The following is a 23,286-nucleotide window of genomic DNA, read 5'->3' as shown; positions in this document are numbered from 1 at the left end:
GATCTGGTGTTGTCACTGCTGTAGCTCAGGTCCCTGCTGTGGTTCAATCCCTGGTCCAAGAACTTTTTTTGGATGCAGCCAAAAAAATTAATCAAATTTAAAAAATCCTTTCTCTTGGAGTTCCCGTTGTGGCGCAGTGGTTAACGAATCCAACTAGGAGCCATGAGGTTTTGGGTTCAATCCCTGGCTTTGCTCAGTGGGTCAAGGATCCGGCGTTGTTGTGAGCTGTGGTGTGGGTCACAGACGCGGCTCTGATCCCAAGTTGCTGTGGCTGTGGTGTAGACCAGCAGCTGTACCTCTAATTCAACCCCTAGCCTGGGAACCTCCACATGCCAAGAGAAGCAGCCATAAAAAAAGGCAAAAAGACAAAAAAAAAAATCATTTTTCCTCCCTGCTCTCCTATCTGACTGCATTTGCTCTTAGATTTCGGGACATTCATGTTGTTTACTTCAAACTTGGTTCTAAGAAGGAAATTGCAGTTTAATTTCTGAGGCATTTGATGAGTTTAACAGTTCTTATTCTACTTCATATTTAAAAAAACTGTGATTTTAGTTTTCTTGTTTTTGTTTTTCTGGGTATTTTTTGTCTTTTGGTTTTTACTCCTTAAAGGAACCGAAGGTTAAGGGAATAAGATTCCTAAGGAAAGGAAGAGTGGGTTACTTCTCCCCAGGCTTGGCTAGGTACAGTCTGGTAATTCAACTAGAAATAGCAGGGTGTACCTAAGTCCAGGAGCAGCTTAATATATACTGTCCTTACTCAACCTTCCCTTAAAAAGAATTATGTGATGACCACAGACACGTGAGGGATGGTTGTAGAAGAATGAAGAGGCTGCAATAAAGGAAGAAGAGAATGACACACAAATAACTACTACCAAACCAAATAACCGCCTTGTATTTTTAGGATGTATATATGAGGGAAGCTTGCTTTGAATTGCTCTCTCGTTGATGCAGCGTCGAGCATGCATTCTGTCCAACATCAGGACTTTAAGTGGTTGGAAAAACCACAAGTATGTCCTATAATAGCCTAGGCTTACCAAATTCTCGTGCTACCAGTACTGAGAAAGTCTCCAAAAGTACATAAAGAAAAAATTTAATAAAGAAATTCATGCCCCTGTCAATCAATAAAGAAATACAGGTGAGATAACCTTCCATACTCGCCAAAAAGGCAATTTCTTTGCACCCGGCACACGCACACACAAAGGACAACACATTGGATCCTGTGATAGCTCTTCCTTCCGCTTCCCCTTCCAATTATTGGCTTCCAAACTCCCTTCCTCCTGATGCCTGCCTAACACTTCAGAGCCTCAGAGATGATGTATGTAAAACCAGTTGAGGGCTGAATCACAGCACATGGGCTCCTCAGGAATACCAAGCCCCACTCCCACCCCATCCCCAGGCTACAGGAGTTCTACTATCTAGTGTCAGGAGTCTATCCTGGTACTGGGAAACAGCTCTGACTGGGTTGTTTAACTTGGCTAAGCTAGTAGCCACATTTAAAATGTTGGCATCCATTATCCAGATTTTGATGGAGCTAATCGAGCCAGTCAGAGATGGGTGGGCTGAATGACGGGCATTTTAACGAACTGTCCTCCAATCATAAGTTGATCAAGGTTGGCTTCTCCTAAGACCACCTCATCTCTTCTCAAGGTCAGGGACTAGATTTTGAGGATGTGTTCCTTTAGCCAGCACAGACACACGCAACACAACACACAAATCAATAGAAAAAAATAACTTCTTTTTATTTACAAAAAAAAAAAAATCCAAATATTGGATGCTGTAAACAAAATTCACAATCTGTTCCCTCTAGCACTGATTCAAATATGTCAGTTTTTTAAGAGTCCATCCTCCATCAACTCCTTTTCTGCCTGTGACACAGTCTGAAGTGAAAATATCCCAGAAGAGTGACCCCAAGTGCAGCTGGCTGCAGTAGGACATCTCAGAGCAGACAATGGTTGTAGAGAGGTCGGAGACAGCCGGCGGGCGGAGCCCCTCCATTCTGCAAGGATTTGCAGCAAGTCTCGCCAAGTTACCTGACATCTTCCAACTTTGTACTTTGACCATGTACTTTGTTAGCAAGCCGTTATCACAACAAAATATTAGAGATTTTTTCCTTAGCACTGAAAAGGCTATGCTATGAGAGATCATAAAGAAAGATTATATTCAAATAGGTGCTATATATGAAATTACCTTTTTTGGCTTTTTGCTTTCATCTAACACACTGTGTCATCAAACAACAGAAAAGCTTATTTTTGAACTGCTGACAGCTTTCAACATAATACATTTCATTTACAAAATAGTTCACAATATTTATTTGACAAGCATTGCACTGAAAACTTTATGCACAACAAGCTAACCAAAGCAAACAGAAAGGGGTGGCAGAAACAGTATGTTCACTTTTCTTTGCGTTTCCTCTGTGGCTTGGCTTACAGACATTCTTCCATCCTTGCATTTGTGGGAGTCAAGTGAAAACACTCCACCCAATACCAAGGTGAGCAGGGACCTGATCCCATTTCTGGGAGGGCTATGTCTGTCTTGATGAAGGACATCTTGAGGCAACTAGATTTTACTGCAAATGAAGTAAACTTGTTAAAAGGGCATGGTCACTGGTGAAGCAAAGCGTTCTCTGACATGCCAGATTGAACAGGTGAGAAGAGCCTCCCGGAAGATGAAATGTCTTCCTGCTTTAAAGTAACAGCACACTCGGCCAGATAAACTCAAAGGTAAGCAAATCACAGGCATGAAACAGGAGTTGAGAGCTGTTCTTTCCTCTGACCTATGACACACGGCTCTCTCTCACCAGACATTCAAATGTTTAGGCCACACATCCACAAAGAGAGACAAATATACCACTGTCTTTTCAACTACATATGCACAAGACTATAGTACATACAAAAGGGAAATAAATTATATAAATCTGAAAGTATATACTGAAGGTTGTCTTGCATAAAGCCTGTTCTATCTGAATGCCAGGTGCTGGCACTTCCAACTATGCTACCAACCCGGAGTAAGCAAGAAAAGAACATAAATATCTGAGAAAACAAGTGACAAGTCTATTTTCAGATAAGGCCCCTCCAAACAAAAATCTGTGTCATAATAGCAGGTTGTTGCTATGGCAGAGCCCAAGATCTCTGGATTCTTTCTAAAATAGTGGACACCTCACTGGTCAAGAGTGAGGATGAGAAGGAAGAAGGCAGATCCCCAGCCACTCCTCCTCTGTTCTCAAGCGGTGTTCCCTCAGCTTACTTTTAGAAAACTTCCAAACAGGTTAAGTAGGCAGAGCCCCGGTTTCTGACAGTTAAGTATCAGGCTTGATCTACAAAGGGAATATTGCCTGGGCATTAGCGATTAATTTTTCAAACCCAGGGCTGGGGTGAGGAGTCTGAGCCAACATGGGAGACTTCCCCAGGAAACAGTGAGTGGCAGTGCAGGAGCTGTTACAGCTCTGACAGAATTCACAGGGACGCTGCTCCAGCAAATCCATCAAGTTCCTGTTAAGGCTTCCAAGAAAGATGTGCGAGAAAGGTAGTTCATATGGATTAAACTAGCACTGAGCACCTGTGGGATGCCCAGATAACAAACAAATTACACTGCTAATAGGAGGGCGCTCTTTTCTGCCCCAATCCCTCTTTAACTGATGACAAGAGTCTGGCTGACTCTTCAGGGGAATTATTATAGTAAGCAGTCACCCACTAGAGTTGGTAAGGATTATGTGATTATTTCACAATACAAAGAGAAGGTTTCCATGGGTTAGTTTTGTTTATAACAAATGTATTTTCAGAGACCAGTGTCTAGAGGAATTAGGGGCCAGAAGGGCTGGGGTTTAGGATTAGCTGTCACCGAACTGAAAGAGTAATGTCCGTTCATTTCACAAAGGTGTAGCTGGTCTCCTGGGAAACAGAAAATAAAGTTGGATCTGATCCAATGCAAGTGACTGAATTGAAAGTACAGTACTCAATATTTAAATGCACTGTGACAACCAGATCAAAGATGTTTCATATTGGTGTGAATTTATAAAATTTTATATATAATATATATTTTATATATAAATTTTAAGCAATTGTGCAAATACTCTTTAAAAAGGGTCATTTCACATTTACTAAATTCTAGTGGTCCTGGAATGCAGAATGCATTCATTTAAAAATTCATTTAAATATTAATAAGTAGTGTTCATATCACTAGGAATTCTTTTTAGGAGTCAGGGGTTTAAAGAGACTATCACTGATCCATGAGCCGCTGGATTATACACCATGGAGGTATCCAAGTATTACAAAAACTAAAAGGGTTCAAACTGTCAAAATGGCAGTTCAGTATAAAAAAAAGAGTGCTCCGCCAAACAAGTATTCTCCCATCTATGGCATTCTATGGCTCACAAAAAAAAGGAAAAAAATCACTAAAAATGCATAATCTCTGCTCTTCCTATCAAATATATTAATTGTTTTCTTTCTTCACTCACTTTAATTTTTTCAGATGTGGGTTTTAATTCATCACTGTAACATGCCCACGTCTCATGTCATCCTGCTGAAAACATAAAAGCACACAGTATTGAAACGTTCCCTATTTGCTACATTATTCTAGACCATAGTCAAGGTATTATGTATATACACACGTATCACAAATATGTGTATATATACACACATAATATACACACACATACACAGGTACCTATAATAATATCACACCAACAATGTTAACGTCGTACAAGTATTTGCCAAGAAAAATATAGGGCATCTCCTCCATCATTCACAAGCTTATGTGTTGTTTTATTTTCTTCTTGAGTCCCTGATAAAATAAAATAGTCATTAAACCATAAAATTTTTCCACTTCAAATTTTCAGAAGGCAACAGGCACTTGGATGTATATTGGTGTGTAACAAATATAGTAACTCTAGATATTCTACTCTCTCTTCTACTTGGGTATTTTTATCTGTTAAATCTTTGGTCCTTGAGCATACTTCCTTTGCTACAGCTGTTTTTGCTTGCATTTTCACATTCAAAAAATGCGAGCTATGCACGCAGCTGGAAATAATGGATTGTGTCATCTTAAGTTCTGCTATTTGTTATGAGAACTGCACCAACCTACTACTGTTCATTCGGGGCAAGCCATTTCTATTAGTGGAACAGGAGAGTTCCACAGAAAGCACTCACTACAAGCCTCAGATAGTAACCCCAGTCTTGGACTCCCCTTCTTCTCTACTATCTGAACTCCAGAATTGATCAAGTTGGAGCGAAAACTTTTTCCCTCTGTATTTTCCCTTTTGTAAATTTCATCTTATAAGAAACTCTCCACTTGTCTTTTTTTCCAATGGCAAAGCTATGGGAGCAAGTACTGCAAACCCATATTGTCATCAAGCTTTTTTTACCCCCCTTGTCATTTTAGGAGAACCTGGTTGCTTTTATTGACAGGTCTCTTTTGTTTCAAGATAGAATCCAATTGGACAGGAGAATCAGGTGGAAGGGCTGGGGTTGGGGGTGGTGCATTTTAAGATCAGGCTCCCGTATCTCTGAAAAGTTCCACAAGCTTTGCCAAGTTTAAAACCAGGAGCAGATCATCATTGCACAAGCCATATCCCACTCAGGCTTTTGCATATCTTTTCTTTCTTTTTTTTTTCCCCCATCTTGTCTGAATTGGCTTCCCCACAGGACATTTTTAAATGATTCTTAATTGCAGGGTAGCCAAGTGGAGTATGTCTGTTGCTGGCATGTAAATACTGGCTGGACCTGTGCAATGTAGTAATTGCTAAAGTTGGCATCTGCTACATAGGGGGCTGGCTGATAATAGCAAGTGACATTAGCCACGTTAGGGATGACATTTTGGTCAGCTAGCACCCGGATGGCCAGCATTGTGATCAGGTTTAAAGTCTGTCTTCTTTCATGTCCCATCAGGCACACTGTACTCTCATTCACCACTCCATGAAGGGTCATGAGATAGTCATACTTGCGGTCTTCCAGGCCCACGAAGTGGTTCTGCAAATAGGACTCCAGTTTTCTCTGCTGCTCTCCGATATCTGAGAAGTCGATGAAAAACCTAGAACACATATACCTCTGAAGCGTCTTGATCTCATCAGAGGCGGGCCTAAAGCCCCGGACTAAGAGGTTGCAGTACTTAAGCAGGCCTCCCCCTCTGATTTCCTCTGGGTTCCTGGTGGCAATGATCTTATTACAAAGGTGATCGAAGGCTTCGTGGAAATCCCCGTAGACGCTCTCCCCGATGATCGTGGGGTGAAAGGTTTCAGTCATCGGGTTCTCTGAACATTCATAAAAGAGGAGAAGAGAGTCTAATTTGATTTGAAAGGAATCTACACTAAATTCAAACTGCCTCCGGAGGGAATCCACAAATTTCAGTTCCACATTTTTGCCACTGTTGTTTGACAGAGATATAAGACTCCATCGGTCAGAGTCATTGCACACTTTAACCATTTTCTGCACATAAGCTTCCTACAATTTAAAAGACAAAACGAGAAGATGAGCAAACCTAGGGGGGAAAAATCATAAATGAATAAATACATCCTCGTCACAGCTGAGACTCATTTTGCTCCTCCCCTCTTTATTTTGTCAAGTTTCAGCAAAACACTACCTGCAGGCTGGCACATTAAACAGTCTTCTGAAAACAGAAAAAAAAAAACAAAAAAAAAAACCAAAAAACCTGCATTTAACGAGTGGTTTTGCCGTCTGGGAAAGAGACTAGAAATAATAGTTTGAGGCTTTTGGCAGACGTAGCACAGTACTAAGAGGCTCTGTTGTCATGTCTGACTTTTGAAATGTTATTTTTTGAAAGGGATCTTATAGGTACAATATTCACACAATATCACAATATTCAATGTACAGAAGAATATACAGTGAAAAGTTGGTCTGCCTCTCACCCTTGTCCCTAGTCACCTAGTTCATCTGCCCCTGAGGCAACAGATAGGATCAGTATTTTGTATGTCCCTCCAGGAGTTCTGCAGTTAAAATCAAATGTGAACTAAATTAAGACATTCGGGGAGGCTGGTACCTCAGATTATTTTAGGTAATCGTATAAAACCGCGCTATGAACCAAAGTGGGGAGGCGAGGACCCATTTATACCCCGAACAGAGGAACCAACCCAGGGAAGCGCCACATACATCCTCAGTACAAGCAGTCAGCTGAAGGCAGCTAGGAAATCTATTCACATTTTCCAAAACAATTATAAATCCATTGACTCGACTCTGCTGCAGGCTGCTCTTTTCCCAAAGACTAAATCATCAAATGACTCAAAAGAAGGAAAAAAAAAAAAAAAAAGGAGAGAGAGATTTACATCATTTCACTCTCCCGCGGATCTGAATCTACTCTAGACAGGACTCAAGCAAGGAAAGCCAAGAGTTAAAATATAAGGAGAAGGAAGAGAAGGCAGAGCTGAGGAGGAAGCAGAAGAGTTGGGGCACTGAAGCAGCAAGTAAACTAGAACACACAACGCAGCTCACGCATCTTCGTTTACCCATTAAAAAAAACTCAAATGCAAAATAAGCCAAAGCTCCTGCACGAGACGGGGCAGCAAACGTGCGCCCCCCACGCCTAGCGCCTCACGCCCGCGCCTGGTCCGCCGCGGGCCCCCGGCCTCTCTCGGGTAGCTTTACCTTGAGCGTGAGTGGTGTGATCTTCTCCTTGTTCACCCCTTCGGGTAAGAAGTCCAACAGGCAGTCCAGCACGACGTCCTTCACAGTCTGAAACTCCTCTTCCCCACGCAGGTCGGCGCAGAAGATTAGGTCCAGGTCCTTGTAGCCCAAGCCGCTGTCCTGGTGCAGGACGTGGCTGGCGGCCGAGCCGTTGAGGCGCACGTCGCGGACGCCAATGCGCTTCTCGGTCAGACGCCGCCGCACCACCTTCACGATCAGGCTGGGCTGCAACTCGAGCGTGGGGAAGTTGCCGCGCCCGTGGATCGGGATGGTCTCGCTCAGGATGCCGTCCAGCCGCTGCACTTGCTCCCAGTTCAGCACGTTGCAGTGCGCCGTGGGGCTTTCGCAATAGTCCAAGCAGTGCCCGCCGCCGAAGCCGCCGCCACCGCCGCCGAAGTCGCCGCCGCTGAAGTCGCCGCCAAGGGGGATGTAGGGACCGCCAGCCAGCTCGTCCTCGGCCATGGCGAAGTACCCTTCGCCTTCCGCCATGAAATGCCCGCCGAATGCCACTTGGCCCTGGTCAGTCCTAAAAGAAAACGGGGGTGGGGGGAGCGCGGTGAGGACGCGCGGCGGCGGGGCTGAGCCGGGCCCCCGGAGGAAGGAGCGGCCCCCTCCTCGTTTCGCCTCCCGCCTCGGGAGCTCCCGGAGACGCGCCCGCCCCAGGCCCCCCCAGCCCCCAGCCGCGCGCGCCGCGCCCCGCAGAACAGCCCCGCACCAAAAGTATCTCTGATGCATCTGGAAAGCGCAAGCGGGAGTCCCGTCTGTGTCACCTGGAGGCGGCCGCCCCTTCTAGGAGCGCGGCGATGGAGGAACTGCGAGGCGGCAACACTTCCAGGAGCCGCGAAGACGCTCCCGGCAGTGGCGAGCGACTTAGTCCTTTCCAGACCCCTGCCGCCTGCGCCGGCCACTCCCGCCCCTCGACCCCGCCCGCGCCTCAGCCGCGGTGGTCCCAGAGGTGGCGGCTCCTGCTGTCGCTGCCGCCGCCGCACACGCTCCTGTCTCTGGAGCTTTAGCAGTTGTGCGGGCGAAAGGTCTCCAGTACTTTTTTTATACCGTGGCCGCTTGGCGCTTCCGGGGCCCGGCGCCGCATGCTCGCCACACCCTCCTCATCTGCATAGGGAGCCGCCCCCGCCCGCCCAGCGCCCGCGGCGGGAGCCCAGCAGAGCCGCGCTCCTTGAGGACCGGTCCCCAGGGCGCGAAGCTGGAGGCGGTGCGTGAGTTCACTTTAGTTCCTGTAGGTAGATTTGATGTAGGGACGCCCACCCACCCACGCCTCTCTTCCTTTTCCCCAAGGAGGAGACACTTCAGATACTTCAAGAGTCCTCACTGGCCCTCAAAACCGGATCAAGGCGAAAATCGCGTAACTGCTGAAACTTCTCAAAATTCTCGCCGGATGCGGCTCGTCATCAAAGCTTAGTGACGGGGGCTCCAGAGGGTCTTCTTGACCTCCCTTTTAAACAGTGTGTGGGGTAGCACTAGAGCGGTTATGGCATTAATAAACTCGGCCTCAGTGTGAACTAAGGGGTCCACTTCCCCGTGCCAATCAGTGTCTGCGCGCAACGGGCAGGGCAGGCTCCCCGAGTTTCGTTTCTTCAAACCTCAGGCGGCGCGCCGGGCTGGGGTGAGCCAGAGGAGCGCGGGGGCGGAGCCGAGCGTGCGTCCAAGCCCAGCGCACCCGAGGCTCGCGGCGGCCGGGAGCGCGGCTCGGGCCAACGCGCGTCCCCGAGCGGACGGCCGGGCGGGCACGCTGGCCTGGAAACGCGGGGCGCAAGGGGTGGGCGGCCGCTAGGTCGCGGGGCCGGAAGCTCGGCTGAGCGTTCTTCCATCCAGAAGCTGAGGAGGTGAAGCGCGTTCCTCGCCGGCAACTAAGGTTTGCGTTGTTCAAGTGAATGCACATGTCAGGGTGAAGTGAGCGAGTTTTCCACGACCCGCGAAAGCACGAGTTTAAAGTCTGCGACCGTCCCTCCTCCACACCCACAACTCCCGGCGCCTCCGCGGCTTGAAAGGAGTGTGGCCTTACCTCCGCGGGCACTAGCGCTCGAGGCCCGCGTTTGCTAGAAAGCGCCCCCTTTCTTCCTGCCGTCAATTCTGGCCGCTCGCTACCCTTTTCCAAACTGAGAGCCACTTTCCTTCGTCTTGAGGCCACGGCGGGGACAGAGGCGGGCTGGATACTCCCGCCCATGGCCCCGCTCGACCCCAGCCGCCCGGCCTGCAAGGAAGCATAGCCCTCCCTCTCCGGGCTGGGGAGCCCGGGCCTCGTCACTAGGGCCCCGCTCCCAGCAGGAGGCGGGGAGGCGCGGGTCGGGGAGGGGGAGAACAGTCACCCGCGGAGCAGCCAGCTGCGGGGCAACGCCGCCCCCTGCTGGTGCCCTGCGGAGCTGCGCGCCTAAGCGTAGGCACCCGCTGGACCTCAGAGGGAGGCCATCATCCCTAAGCACTTGTCCCTGGGCGGGGGACTGAGAAAGGTTCGCTAGGACGACCATATAGTTTTCGTGAGCCCATCGCTTATTCCGAAGCACACTCCTGCATCCAGTCTTCCAAGCGTGAGTGCATCCATTCTACCTAGGCATTAAGAAAAATCATAGATAGGAGTTCCCATTGTGGCCCAGTGGGTTAAGGACATACCGTGGTCTCTTTTAGGATGTGGGTTCTATTCCTGTCCTTGCTCAGTGGGTTAAGGTGTTGCCAGGTGGCTGTGGCATAGGCCGCAGCTGCAACTCCAGATTTCACGGCTGACAGGGGGACTTCCATTTGCCACAGGTGTGGCAGTGAGAAGAAAACTTACGTGTTTATGTATGTATATATATTAACCACCTATCATGTGCCAGGCACCAAGCTAAGTGCTGAGGGTTTAAGAATTACTGCGTTTCACAGTCTAGTGGGCATCGCAGGCAAATATGTACTTATGGTGCATCTGTACCTTGTAACCAGCAAGGTACGAGTAAGCAACAGTGGGCTTACTGGGATCAAGGGAACTGGAAGAGAGGACCAGAGGAGATGTGTCCTTTAGATTCGATCTTGAAAGGCGGATTTTTTTCCCTTCAGTAGTTGAGTGAGAAGAAACGCACTGTCAGCAAAGGGAAGAGTGTAAGGCAAAGTTTGAGAAAGGCTGAAGAGACCACTAGGGTAAGAAATGAAATTAGTAGTGCATTCAGATGAGGTTTGCAGAGGTTCCGGGGACTTAACACTGCTGGGCTGTACTCTGGTTAGCTCTTGACATGTCTGATCTTTTTTTTTTTTTTTTTTTTAATGATTTTTATGTTTTCCATTATAGCTGGTTTACAGTGTTCTATCAATTTTCTACTGTACAGCAAAGTGACCCAGTTACACACGTATATACATTCTTTTTCTCATATTATTCTCCATCATGATCCATCATAAGTGACTAGGTAAGAGTTCCTAGTGCTATACAGCAGGATCTCATTGCTTATCTGTTCCAAAGACAATAGTTTACATCTATTAACCCCAGATTCCCAGTCTATCCCACTCCCTTCTCCCATCCTTGGCAACCACAAGTCTGTTCTCTATGTCCATGAGTTTTTTTTCCTGTAGAAAGGTTCATTTGTACCATATATTAGATTCCATGTATAAGTGATATCATATGGTATTTGTCTTTCTCATTCTGACTTACCTCACTTAGTATGAGAGTCTCTAGTTCCATATATGTTGCTGCAAGTGTCATTATTTTGTTCTCTTTTATGGCTGAGTACTATTCCATTGTGTGTATATACCATATCTTCTTAATCCATGCATCTGTCGATGGACATTTAAGTTGTTTCCATGTCTTCAGTTGAGAAGATATTCTATCACAGGGATTTGGAAACAGAGGAATTAGGAGGTAAAGAGACTTGCCCAGAATAAGTGGTGAGGTCAAGCCTGAACCCAACCCATTTCTCTGTGTGCTATGTAGCCATCACTTGAAGGCATGGGATACCTGTAGCTTCCTTCATTCAAAGGCAAGACGGGTACAGTAGCCAGAACGATTTGAAAGGAGAAGAAATATCCTGTTAAAATTTCCTCTCAAAGGCCACTAAGAACGCTGCCCCTTGAAACAAGGGCAAAGTAGTAGCGCATGTATAGGTACAATGCACTAAAAAAAATCAAGGGTTTTGCCCCACTGCCATTATTTTGTACTTTTATTTTAACGCTTTTTCAAAAAAGGTGGGGCGATAAAAGCAGAAGAAGCTGAGACAGTGAGCATCTGTGCTTCATACATGCCTGGGTTTTTGTTCTCTGGGGCTAAAGGAATCTGCATTCCAGCAAGCTGCTCTTCCTAGTACAGGGGCTGAGCCACAAGGGCCACCGCAGCCTCTTTCTCCAGGCGGGCACCCTCTCCCCAGCAGAGGCTGCTCTTTTCCGCCCAGCTGCTGTAATGGCTTCTCCCCAAACTGGAGGGCTTGGCTGAGAGGCAGAAGTGGAGCCTGAGGCTAGACACAGAGGGCCTTTGTGCATTGCACCCTGTGCTGGGGAAAAGATGAGCCCCAGGGGCACCAGGGCACCTTCTCCCAAACTGCCAGGGCTTTGTGGCTGACACTTCCACTACCTTTCAACAAGGCAATCCCCACCCCCAGCTGGGTTCTTCCTTCCTAGCACCCTCCCAAATCCGCATAATCCACACTCACCACCTCCTGCACCAGGACATCTGGGATCTTCTAGTTTTGGCAGCCCCTGATGGTGCTTTAACTGGATTCATATGGGCCTAATTCAAAGTGGCCACTTGGTAAGTACTGTTGAATGAAAGCATCTGTTGTTCTTTGCCCCTCTTCTATCTTCAAACTGAGATAATATTTACATTCTGGGGGAAGAAATGTTCATCCTTAAAAGAAATTGCAAGCTTTGCAATTGTAAGCATTTTTCCCCCTAGAAATCCAAGTAATTATCAAATAAAGTTTATACCTTCCAGACACATTCACAGCCAAGATCATCTCTCAAAAGTTATCCTTAGATTAAATTTAGGCCCAGAGTGACCATATGTATGTGTATATATATTTTAGCCTTTAGCTTCTGAACTTATTTACTAAGTAATTTACTTTTCCTCATTTATAATGGGGAAAAAAGATCTATGGCAACATGATGCTATGAGTCTCTATCTGTAATTCTTGAAAGTTTTACATACGTTTTTGAGGGGGAAAAAAAAAACATGATTAGTTGCTCTTGATTTGAAAGTTACAGGAAAAATCAGTCTGGACTTAGAACAATAAGAAGAAATTCAGTTTGAGCCTGAATAATAGTTACCGTTATTGAGTTGGTTATAATGTGCCAAAGACTATGCTCAGTATTTTATATACATCATTTCTTTTAAACTTTCTCCAAATATCAGAGCTTTACACATCCCTTCCCTGCTTTCCAGTTAGGGGAAATGGAGGGAAAGGATGGTTAAGGAACTTAGAGAAGCAGCAGAGCCTTGGTTCAGAGCCTTGCATATATGGCTGCTCTCAGTTCCTCTCCTTCTGGGAGCTTGCCTGGTCCCTGTCTTCTCATTTTCCTTTTAGACTTAAAATTGAACTGGAAATGCTCTGTCTTTCTTTCCAAGTTCTGTACATTCAGATTGAACACAATTGAAGACCACAGTGTTTTATCCTGAAATAGCTGTTGGGGCCAGAAGGCACCTGCCCTGGCTGATGGGAGTTTCTTACTTAGCCAGGAGGGCTTAACCCAGGGGCAGGGGAACCAGGCAAGCTAGTGGCCCTGCAGGGAGCCTATGAGAACCACCCCCCCACCCCACCCCCGCGCACACACACACACACACAGAAACACGCTGGGAGGCTCCCTGCCGCCCTTCCCATTTTGCTCCGTCTGCTTCCTGTCTTTTCAGGAATGGTTTCAGAAGATAAGAAGCACATATGCAATGATTCCCCAGACTCATACCCAGAAGCAGAGAGGGAAAAGCTTTGTTCTTCTCTCTCCCGGTATTCTTGTCTGGCTCTTGCTCTTTTCGCATCAGCGCTCTCCACTCTTTCCATTGATTTTCCACCTTCCACTTCTTTGATCCTTTCCACCAAAAATGACATAATCCTGTAGAAACCGCTTGCCTGGGGTGGGGGTGGGGGTGCAGGCAGAGCAGGGGCAATGTGAAGAATTTGAGCCACTCCCTTGCCATTCACTGCCTGTCCAAGGCAAAGTTCAGTGGTTCCTGAGGCCACAGAGTAACAGACAGACATCCTTTTCCAAGCCTGCAGTGCAGATGTCATACTGTAGAGCAAACCAGAGACCTCTCTGCTGCCCAGCTAGTATTAGAACAACAGCCAGCCAAAGTGCTTCACGTAAAAATTAAAGCTCACTTGGGAAACTAAATGACCCGTTTTCCCAGGGGTGCTTATGCAATAACTCTCCCCATGGTTTTTTTCAGGGAAATAAATGTTTATTCAAGGGCCTATCAATGGCCAGAAACATCCCACGTCCTACAACTTCTAGGTTAGTTTGGGAGTATCAGTCCAACTTTGTATTACTTGAATGGCTACTAGCAATCTACAGATTAACTTCTGTAGTGTAAACTCTCCAACCCCTTTTATTCTACATTTTCTATCTCATTTTATCTTCAAAATTATCCTGACCCACGTGCAGACCTAATTTTAGAGATGAGGAAAGTCAAGGAGGTTTTTCTCAAGTTTACATTGCTGGTTAGGGAAAAATATAGACTGGTCATTCTCAGGGGCCAGCCCTCCTTTCTCATGACCACAGTGTGTAATCACACTTTTATCTGTGACTGTTTTTAAATGATTGATAAATCATTCAGTGTGAAGGGATCCACTAGCTCCCCAGAGGGTCATTTGCATGGACTCTGTTCTCACCTGTGAACACCTTATAACAGCATCATAACTCTCCTGTTGAGTATCTTCTAAGTATAATTTCCTAAGGTTGGCTTTAAGCATGTTTATTTGAAGTGTATGACTGCATTTGTACAGTCACACACCAGTGGGCTTGGGAAATTCAATATGTAAACGATAACTAAAGGAGACGGTCCTGCATCATCATGCTTCAAATTAAACTCAATACAGATTGTCCTTTATTCGAGTTCTTCATCAGAAAGACAAGCCAGTGTTTTCTTGTGCTACTATCAGTACCCATTATGCCAGAAGTTCTTCCTGTTTTGACATCTTGTGAAATCCTTGCCGTTTGAATCAATGTTGCAAGTCTGGTGGACCAGACTGTTTTCTTAACTCCAAACAAAAGAGACATTCAAAAGTCTCATTCCTTTGGCAGAATGTAAACTAAAAAGGCACATATATTTTCAGAACCTACCAAATCTGAATAAGTAAACTGCTTTTCTTCAAAGTAATATTTATACTACAAGGTTTTTCTTTCTGCAAGTTTGTACTAGGAGAATGTTTAACTTCTCTGAAGAAAATGTAGATGTTTATTTGTGGTGCTTGTAAAGCTTTGAGAAGGGTACAAGGGGGAAAATATGATGTATTATTCCTCTTTTCTGAAAGGAATTTGGCCAAAATATTTGTGTATGTTGTGAAAAGAAAAACAAAAGACCATCTTCTATGGGTAGATCCAGCTCATTCTGATACATTTTCAGCCAATTCTTACATTGTACCTATTGCTGATATATTTATTGGCCACTGATAGTTGATTTATATGAGCTTTCAACATTTCAGAGACAATTAAACATGGTATATATTCACTTTACTAGCATCATTTTGATAAGCCAAACTCAGAAATTGCATAACTACCGTATAAATTTATAGCAACTACAAAAAGTACATGCGCTCACATGCTTACACCATACCCTGATTCAATAATGCATATACTTCCTTGTTTGAAAGAGTTTTAAACATTTCTACCATCATGTTCTAATTGATTGATTGATTGATTGATTGATTCTTTTAGGCACCACAGCGTATGGAAGTTCCCAGGCTAGGAGCTGAATCTGAGCTGAAGCTGCCGGCCTATACCACAGCCACAGCAAAACCGGATCCGAGCTGCATCTGTGACCTACACCACAGCTCACAGCAATGCTGGATCCTTAACCCACCAAGCAGTGCCAGGGATCAAACCTGAATCCTCATGGATGCTAGTTGGGTTCATTACTGCTGAGCCACAATGGGAACTCCCATCGTCACACTCTCTTTTAAAGTCTTTTCCTCTTAACTTCCTTCTCTTACCTCAAAATTAGCTGCTACAAAGAAAGAAATATTAAACAGGACATTAATTTTATCTTGATGTTTGGAAGAAATTGGTATGGAATATTGTAAGCAACCGAAAAACACTGAACACAATAAATAATATTTAAAATAAAGTTTTTTTTTCCCTAAAGCTACCAGGATGATTGACATTTTTAGAAAACAGGTTTTTGGTTTTTTTTTTTTTTTTTAATTTTATTGGAGTATAGTTGACTTACAATGTTGTACAGACAGATTTTTTTAAACTGTTCAAATCGGACTCTGGGAAGATAAATTCGACCACCTTGAAAATTCTCCTTTTCTTAAAAAACTGAAAATATATTTGCCATATGATCCACCAATCCCACTCCTGCCATACATCCAGACAAAACTATGATTCAAAAAGATACATACACGCCTGTGTTCATAGCAGCACTATTTACAATGGCCAAGACACGGAAACAACCTAAATGTCAATTGACAGATGAATGGATAAAGAAGATGTGGTATATTTGTACAACGGAATATTACTCAGCCATAAAAAGAATGAAATAATGCCTTTCGCAGCAACGTGGATGGACCTAGAGATTATTGTACTACATGAAGTAATTCGGGAAGAGAAAGACAAATAAATACCATATCACTTATATATGGAATCTAAAATATGGCACAACTGAACCTATTTACAAAACAAGCAGACTCACAGATATAGAAAACAGATTTGTGGTTGCCAAGGGGGAGGGGCAGGAAAGGGAGGGTTTGGGATTTGGGGATTAGCAGATGCAAACTGGTATATATAGGATGTGTAAACAACATGGTCCTACCGTACAGCACAGGAAACCATATTCAATATCCTATGATAAACCATAATGGAAAAGTATATGACAAATATATATAGAAATATATATGTATAACTGAGTCATTAGCTGCACAGCATAAATTAATACAATATTGTAAATCAGCTATATGTCAATGAAATTTTGAAAACAAAGTCTAGGCTCCTTAAATAAACTATGAATGGGAAAACTAGCTGCAGATTCTCCAAGCACTATGACACCTGGCTTTATTATAGCAGTATGGAATAAAAGAGATTCAAGTTTAACTTTCTAATAAAAAGAAAGGCAGGGGGAAAAAAGCGCTCTCAAAGTTATTAATATTTTAACTATAGAATCTTCTGACTGGAGATTGTTTTCTAAGAAGCCACAACATCAGCAGAGGTCCTAGGGATTAAAAGAGATTTTGGACTAACACATAATGAAGTAGCCACAGTTAAGATATCTCTGAAGGGCAATAGAACTGCCCTCCAGGCTTTGAAATTTGTAATTATTCAATGAACTCATTGTTGAGCATAAAGGAAGTGGCATTCTTAATTTTTCATAGCAGAAAGCCATCTTAGAACATGGAAAGTGAAAAAAAACTGGCACCTGAGGTTTTTTTTCACCACAACCTCTCCCTGGTTTCCGTTAAAATCCTGAAGTTATTTATTTTCCCCCCACTGGCATTAATGTGGCAGACATATTCATCCCATCTACTCTAGATCCGTTCTCTGTAAGCAGGCATTCAACATAACTGCACTGACCAGGAAGATGGATTTGCTGTGTGTGAAAAATAAGTCCTTCTTTTGAGCACTTGCGACTTACTTAGTTTATTCTAGTTTTCTACTCCTGGCATGTCTTGAAACATTATCTCTGTTCTTCTGTGGGTTCCAGGGCTTTGTTGAGAAGGTCACCGATCACAGGCATGTACGTGGCATAAGCACCCTGAACTCTCCAGAGCACTGGAAGCACCTGCAAGGTTAGTCCATTTCTTGCTCAGGGCAGAGCATCTATATCTTTCGTTCATTACTTAAAAGATAAAATCAATAATCTCAAAAATACTACATTGAGAATAGTCATCTTTCACTCTTAAATCTTACTGGAACATAATAGTATATTTGTGTAGTACATTGCAACGTTTTCTATTTTATATCTAAGGTCTAACTCAAGCGCAGAGATGACTTAACTGTTTCTGCTGTGAAAGTAATTACTCCTTGAGTATTGGATAGGTCATTACTTTGAGTCACCCTTTCTTCATAAATCAAAGAAATTGAGTTATCATGACTAATTCTTAATCCACTTTGTGTCTAAAGATAGCAAACATTCGGATTAAAAAACTGAAAAACAAGCTAATTATTTAGATGTTTTATCTACATGCTATTAAACAGCCAGATGTCTGGTTAAACTTCTTGTGTTTAATAGAGCAAAATGGAAATTTCATTTGTCTCCCAAATTTAATTAAATACCAATTTGATCAAAACATTTACTCTGGAACTTGCATTATCGATTTTGAATGCCTGTATTAATCAAATGAACCAGAGACTTTACAAACTGCACTTGAGGCTGCTCTGAAACCTGAGTAGCCTGAGTCTTCAGCTCCTCTTAAGTCCCAAAGCAGTGCATAGTCCCTGGCGCAGTGAGTTGCAGGTGTGTGTGTGTACGTGTTTGTGTGTTGCAGGAGGGGTCTGGTCATAGCCTCAGTGGGAAGTGAGTGTGTGGTTGCACACATATGCCTATATCTCCCCTATTTTTTTCTCTAGATATTTCTTCTTTCACCCATCCTTTCTCATTTCCTATTCATTAATACAGATAAATGGCTATTGAATCAATCTAGTGCCATCAGCTGCTATTAACCTTTTGTAAATCCTTTAGGTCTGGTCACTATGGTGACCAGAGAAAATAATCTAGATTAAGTAGCCTAAATATGTTCTGTGTGTCTCTTGTAAAAATTCTCTATTTAGAAAGATAACGTTTTCAGTTGGCATATAGTCAACTTTAAATTTGAATAAATACCCTCAATGCTGTTACAAAGCTGTTACCAATTTTGTGATTGTTTGATGACTCATTTTTATGAAGCCCCAATTACATATGATTAATGGGATTTTGTTGCATATTTAACTTTTCTCTCTTGTTTATTTTTCAGTGCTTCTGGGAATACTTCAGAAGTTTCACCACTGTTCTGTTTTTAAATCAAGTGATGTATGAAGAATAATGAGTTTTAGATTTTAAATTGTGCTTTCACACGAGTTAGAAAATTTTAACTATAATGTTTACTTATATGAGGATGTTATGTTACAACTTATTTAAATTTTACAGTAATAAGCACTTTGATTAAAACTTTTGTTCTTGGAGTTTTTTTTTACTTATATGAGGATGTTATGTTACAACTTATTTAAATTTTACAGTAATAAGCACTTTGATTAAAACTTTTGTTCTTGGAGTTCCCGTCGTGGTTCAGTGGTTAACGAATCTGACTAGGAACCATGAGGTTTTGGGTTCGATCCCTGGCCTTGCTCAGTGGGTTAAGGATCCAGCGTTGCCGTGAGCCATGGTGTAGGTTGCAGAGACGCAGCTTGGATCCTGTGTTGCTGTGACTCTGGCGTAGGCCGGCAGCAACAGCTCCAATTGGACCCCTAGCCTGGGAACCTCCATATGCCAAGAGAATGGCCCTAGAAATGGCAAAAAGACAAAAACAAAACAAAACAAAAAAAAAAAAACCAAAAATTTTTGTTCTTAATATTTTCTTAGAACAATTAAGTATAGTGACTGTATAGCTCAGACGTTAAAAAGCATGTGATCTGAAAATACTGATATGCTTATGAGGACAAAGTGACCATGTATTTTAAATCTGTCTAGTTCTTCAGAAATCTAAGATATCATGGCCATCCATCCACCATACAGGTTTCTGATTATGCCTTCAGATAATCCCTTGCTAAGCAACATTTCATATCATCTATTGGCCATTGGGAAGTTATAGCAGAAATAAAATATGTGAGATTCAATTAAACATTCACCAACCCATATAGAGAGATCACCATACTCTCCCACTTAAAGACTTGTACCCTTAATCAAAGCTCTGACCACAAATATCAGTTCAGTAAAATTGGAATGTATATCATTCCCCCGAAGCCTGTGGACCAGGGTGGTGCCTCACTGAAGAGCAGTGTAGTCATCTCAAACACAGGGCCTCCCCACTTATAAGTCTCTCGCTGCAGACTTTTTCACTGTCTATAAGGCTCCCTTCATCTTTGGCCTCAGTCCAATTGGCTTTCATTTGGGGCGATGACACTTTGTTTTTGTTTTTTTGGTTTTTTTTTTTAATCCAATTTTAGCTAATAAATGCCTACAATACATTGTACTATATTTAATAGCACTAGGAAATTGAACTTTGATTACAATTAAGTAGGATATATCAAATATGATATCACTGTAGCATAAGTTGTTGCAGCATCTGTGTTAAATTATATTATCCAAACACATGAAACAGATTTCTGCCTTGACCATCCTCTGCAGGCAGTGAGCTGCTTGCCTCTTGCCAGTTGAACTCTGTTTTTTTTTTTTTGTTATTGCCCTCGCTGTCAGTGGATCATCCTCATAATTCCATATGTGCTGTTGAATTCTCAGTGGTTTCCTGTATCTCTTATCTGTTACATTATTCTAGAATATTACTTATAATAGAAAAGGGAGGAAGGGAAAGAAGGAGAGGGAGAAAGAGAAAGAAAAAGAAGGAAGAAAGAGAAAAGAAAGACAAGGAAAGAAAAAAAGAAAGAAAAGAGGAAGGAAAAGAAAGAAACGCTGCTCTTACAGAAGTTCGCAAACTATTTTCAATCGGGATTAAGGTAATAGCTCAAACTCTAGCCCCAAAATAGCCAGTTCATTTTGTTTTTAATAAATTTTAATTCAAACCATTTTGGTCCTAGGAAGAAACTAGGTTTGTTCTAAAGGTCCAGAGATGCTAGAGATCAGCTCTCTGTGTTCCTTTAACCTTATGGCAAGGCTGCTTTGGTTAATGCCACATCTTCCTTATTATTCATTGCTTGGGAAAAGTCAATGGCTGACATAGAAATAGCTGAGTGCATTATTCTAAAATGAAGTGATTAAATCATGAGGTTGAGGGTCAGATGCAGAAACCCTGGGGAGGGATATTTTTTCCTAGTTATTAACGTGGATTTTTTTTTTTTTTCTGTGAGAACACAAAACAGTTAGTCTCCTTGAAAGCAGCCCATGTTTCATGTGATGTGGCCATAGTAAACTCTCTTCAAGGGTGAGCTTCAGAGGCAGGGAGAGGAGTAAAATAGGTAACACAGAGCTTTGTTGAGGAATTGCAGGGGCCCAGAAAGATATGGACTGTAACACCTACAGTACATGTACACTTATGTCGTAACACTGGAGAAAGGAGCTTCTGGTGCTGGAAGGAATCAACCTAAGATTGTGATGGGCTGGCCTGGAAGAGCAGACTGGGAAATATTCAAAGAGCGAATGGCACATCAATGTATCTTAGAGTGTGCCTGATACTTTGCAGGCTAACTCTCCCACAGGAGCTGGAGTGGAGCCTAATGCTTGGAGGGGAGCCTGCAGTGGCAACAGGAGGGACCCAGAGCCAGGGAGTGCTCTTCTGGGCAACAGGTCCCGGAAAGCCCAGGTGACACTCTCCATCTCTGGCTCCAGGGAATTCTCTCTCAGGACATCCACCTTGAGGACCAGCCAGATGTATCTGATCCCAAGTCCCACCTGAACTCTAAAGCAGGTATAGCCTGATCTCTATCCTCCAGCCGGCTGCTGGCAAAGGGGGACACCATGTACAAAATCTGCTTGTAGATATGGAACTGCTGGGATAGAAAGAGGGGCTTTTAGTCCCTAGGACAGAGAAGTTTACCTCTTTGGTGCCTTTTCAACACAAGTGCCCATGTACTAAGCTGGCAAGTTATCTGTGATCTCTGAAACAGGAAGGATTTCCAAAGCTAGAGGAGAGATGGCTCAGGGCTGGAAACATCTTCCTTACTAAAACACCACATAAAACCCTCCAAGTAAGTTCTGAGCCAAGAAGAGATCTTAGAAAGAACAGGAGCTAACCCTACCAGCAGCCTCTGACCCCTTTACCTGAGCACTGTCTTTCTTTAGGGTCTGTCCCTTTGATTACCTCTGTCACCACTAACTTGGGGACCTGAGAGCCTCTCTTTCAATTGTTGGCCTACGTGTAACTACAGCCTTCCTTTCCTTCATTCTTCTTGAACAGTAGAGACATGCAGCATTTTCAAAATTAAATGTGATTCAATGCCAAATTAAAATGAAAAGGCATCAATTCCAGACCAGATGCCTCGCATAAAGTCACATTTCCAAATTCCAAGTTCTTGATCCTGAGAGGAACCTGAGCCAGCCCCCCATACTGTGCAATTTCTGACTTCGGGTCCTCCTCCTGACACCTCATCTTACGTGTTACTCAGACAAAGTTTTCTAGCTGCCATATTTTTTTCCTTGTTTTTCCAATTTGGTCAGTGTTCAAACAATAGACTGAAGTGGGTAATAAGAAGGGATGATTTACTATAACTAGGGTGGTCAAAGAAGGCCTCTATTGGAGAAAATAATTAAACCACGAACTAAAGTATAAGCAACAGCTACCCTTGAGAAGCCGGGGAAAGAATGTTCCTGGGAGACAGAGCAGTTGTGTACCGAGGCACCATGAACTGGTGTCCTGTAAGTCTGGACATGGGTTCTTGGTGGGGGTGGGTAGGGTATGCTGAGGAAGGAGAGAGGTTGTGAGATAGGGTGGGAGAGAAAGTCAAAGGTTTACTCATGTAGGCCATAATGAAGAGTTTGGACTTTATTATGAATGCAAGATGCCCCTGAAGGCTCTGAGCTGGGGACCACCATGTTCTGATTTATCTTTTGAGATCCTCCATTGCTGCTCTATGGAAAACAGAAACAGAGAAAAAGGGAAACTAGTTAATAGACTGCTGCAGATTTCTGGGCAAGCAGTAATTCCAGCTTCAACTGCTGTTTTACAAACTGTGGGTCACACAGTCGTTTTGGTGTTCTTGACAAGCAACATCAGTCAGTGCAGCAGAATGATGTGCAGTAGAAAATCATCGTATTACTTGAGGATATTTTTCTTTCTGTTCCTTATGCATATACATATAAATAGGCAAGTAGTGAATTTCATCACGAAGTGGATTTATCTCTCTTCCTAGTGATCAAAGATGCCACTGGCCAATACCAAGATGGCAACAGTGGAGGCAGAAAGAAAGGCAGATTCATCACCATAAAGATGTCTTCAAATACATGGAGATGGGAGAGATCACCTTAGAAAGGGCATGGAGAGAGAGGATATAGGAGGTTCCTGGTAGGCTACTGGTTAAAGATTCAGCATTCTGGAGTTCCCATTGTGGCCCAGTGGAAACGAACCAGACTAGTATCCATGAGGATGCAGATTTGATCCCTGGCCCTACTCAGTAGGTTAAGGATCTGGCATTGCCATGAGCTGTGGTGTAGGTCGCAGACATGGCTCGGATCCCTTGTTGCTGTGGCTGTGGTATAGACTGGAAGCTGTAGCTCTGATTAGACCCTAGCCTGGGAACTTCCATATGCCTGGGTGGGCCCTAAAGAAAAAAAAGAAGACCAAAAAAAAAAAAAAAAAAGTTTCAGCATTCTCACTGCCATGGCTCCCGGCCTGGGAACTTCCACATGCCTTAGGCATGGCCGAGAGAGAGAGGAGGAGACAGAGTTCTGTGATACA

The 23,286-nt window shown here is 43.6% G+C and overlaps 1 protein-coding gene and 1 long non-coding RNA gene across 8 annotated transcripts in view; one reads left to right on the top strand and one right to left on the bottom strand.

The window, feature by feature from the left end:
• Nucleotides 1-8,650, bottom strand: part of TENT5A (terminal nucleotidyltransferase 5A) — a 374,940-nt gene extending 366,290 nt beyond the window's left edge. For 5 of the 7 annotated variants that reach the window (XR_014840196.1, XR_014840198.1, XR_014840195.1 and 2 more), the window contains exons 1-2: nt 8,346-8,650; nt 7,592-8,156 (exon numbers count right to left, since the gene is read on the bottom strand). Coding sequence is in view for 2 of the 7 variants with exons in the window: in XM_001927710.6 (XP_001927745.1) it covers nt 5,657-6,433; nt 7,592-8,156; nt 8,346-8,365 (1,362 nt within the window). In the remaining 5 variants the exon portion in view is untranslated. Of the gene's footprint in view, nt 1-1,713; nt 6,434-7,591; nt 8,157-8,345 lie in introns of those variants that run through there. The other 2 variants (XM_001927710.6, XM_013992805.3) reach the window with 2 other exon arrangements.
• A 1,389-nt stretch (nt 8,651-10,039) lies between these two features.
• Nucleotides 10,040-18,890, top strand: LOC146406175 (uncharacterized). Its single transcript, XR_014840205.1, has 3 exons — nt 10,040-10,173; nt 17,448-17,532; nt 18,697-18,890. It is a non-coding gene; the product is annotated as an uncharacterized LOC146406175 (long non-coding RNA).
• Nucleotides 18,891-23,286: the final 4,396 nt, after the last annotated feature.

Source organism: Sus scrofa, chromosome 1 (assembly GCF_054392235.1).
Source record: "Sus scrofa isolate SSC_HxYL_T2T_F1_AM1 chromosome 1, Sscrofa_HxYL_maternal_Yorkshire_Landrace_v2.0, whole genome shotgun sequence".
NCBI lineage: Eukaryota > Metazoa > Chordata > Mammalia > Artiodactyla > Suidae > Sus > Sus scrofa.
This window is presented reverse-complemented; position numbering and strand designations above follow the sequence as displayed.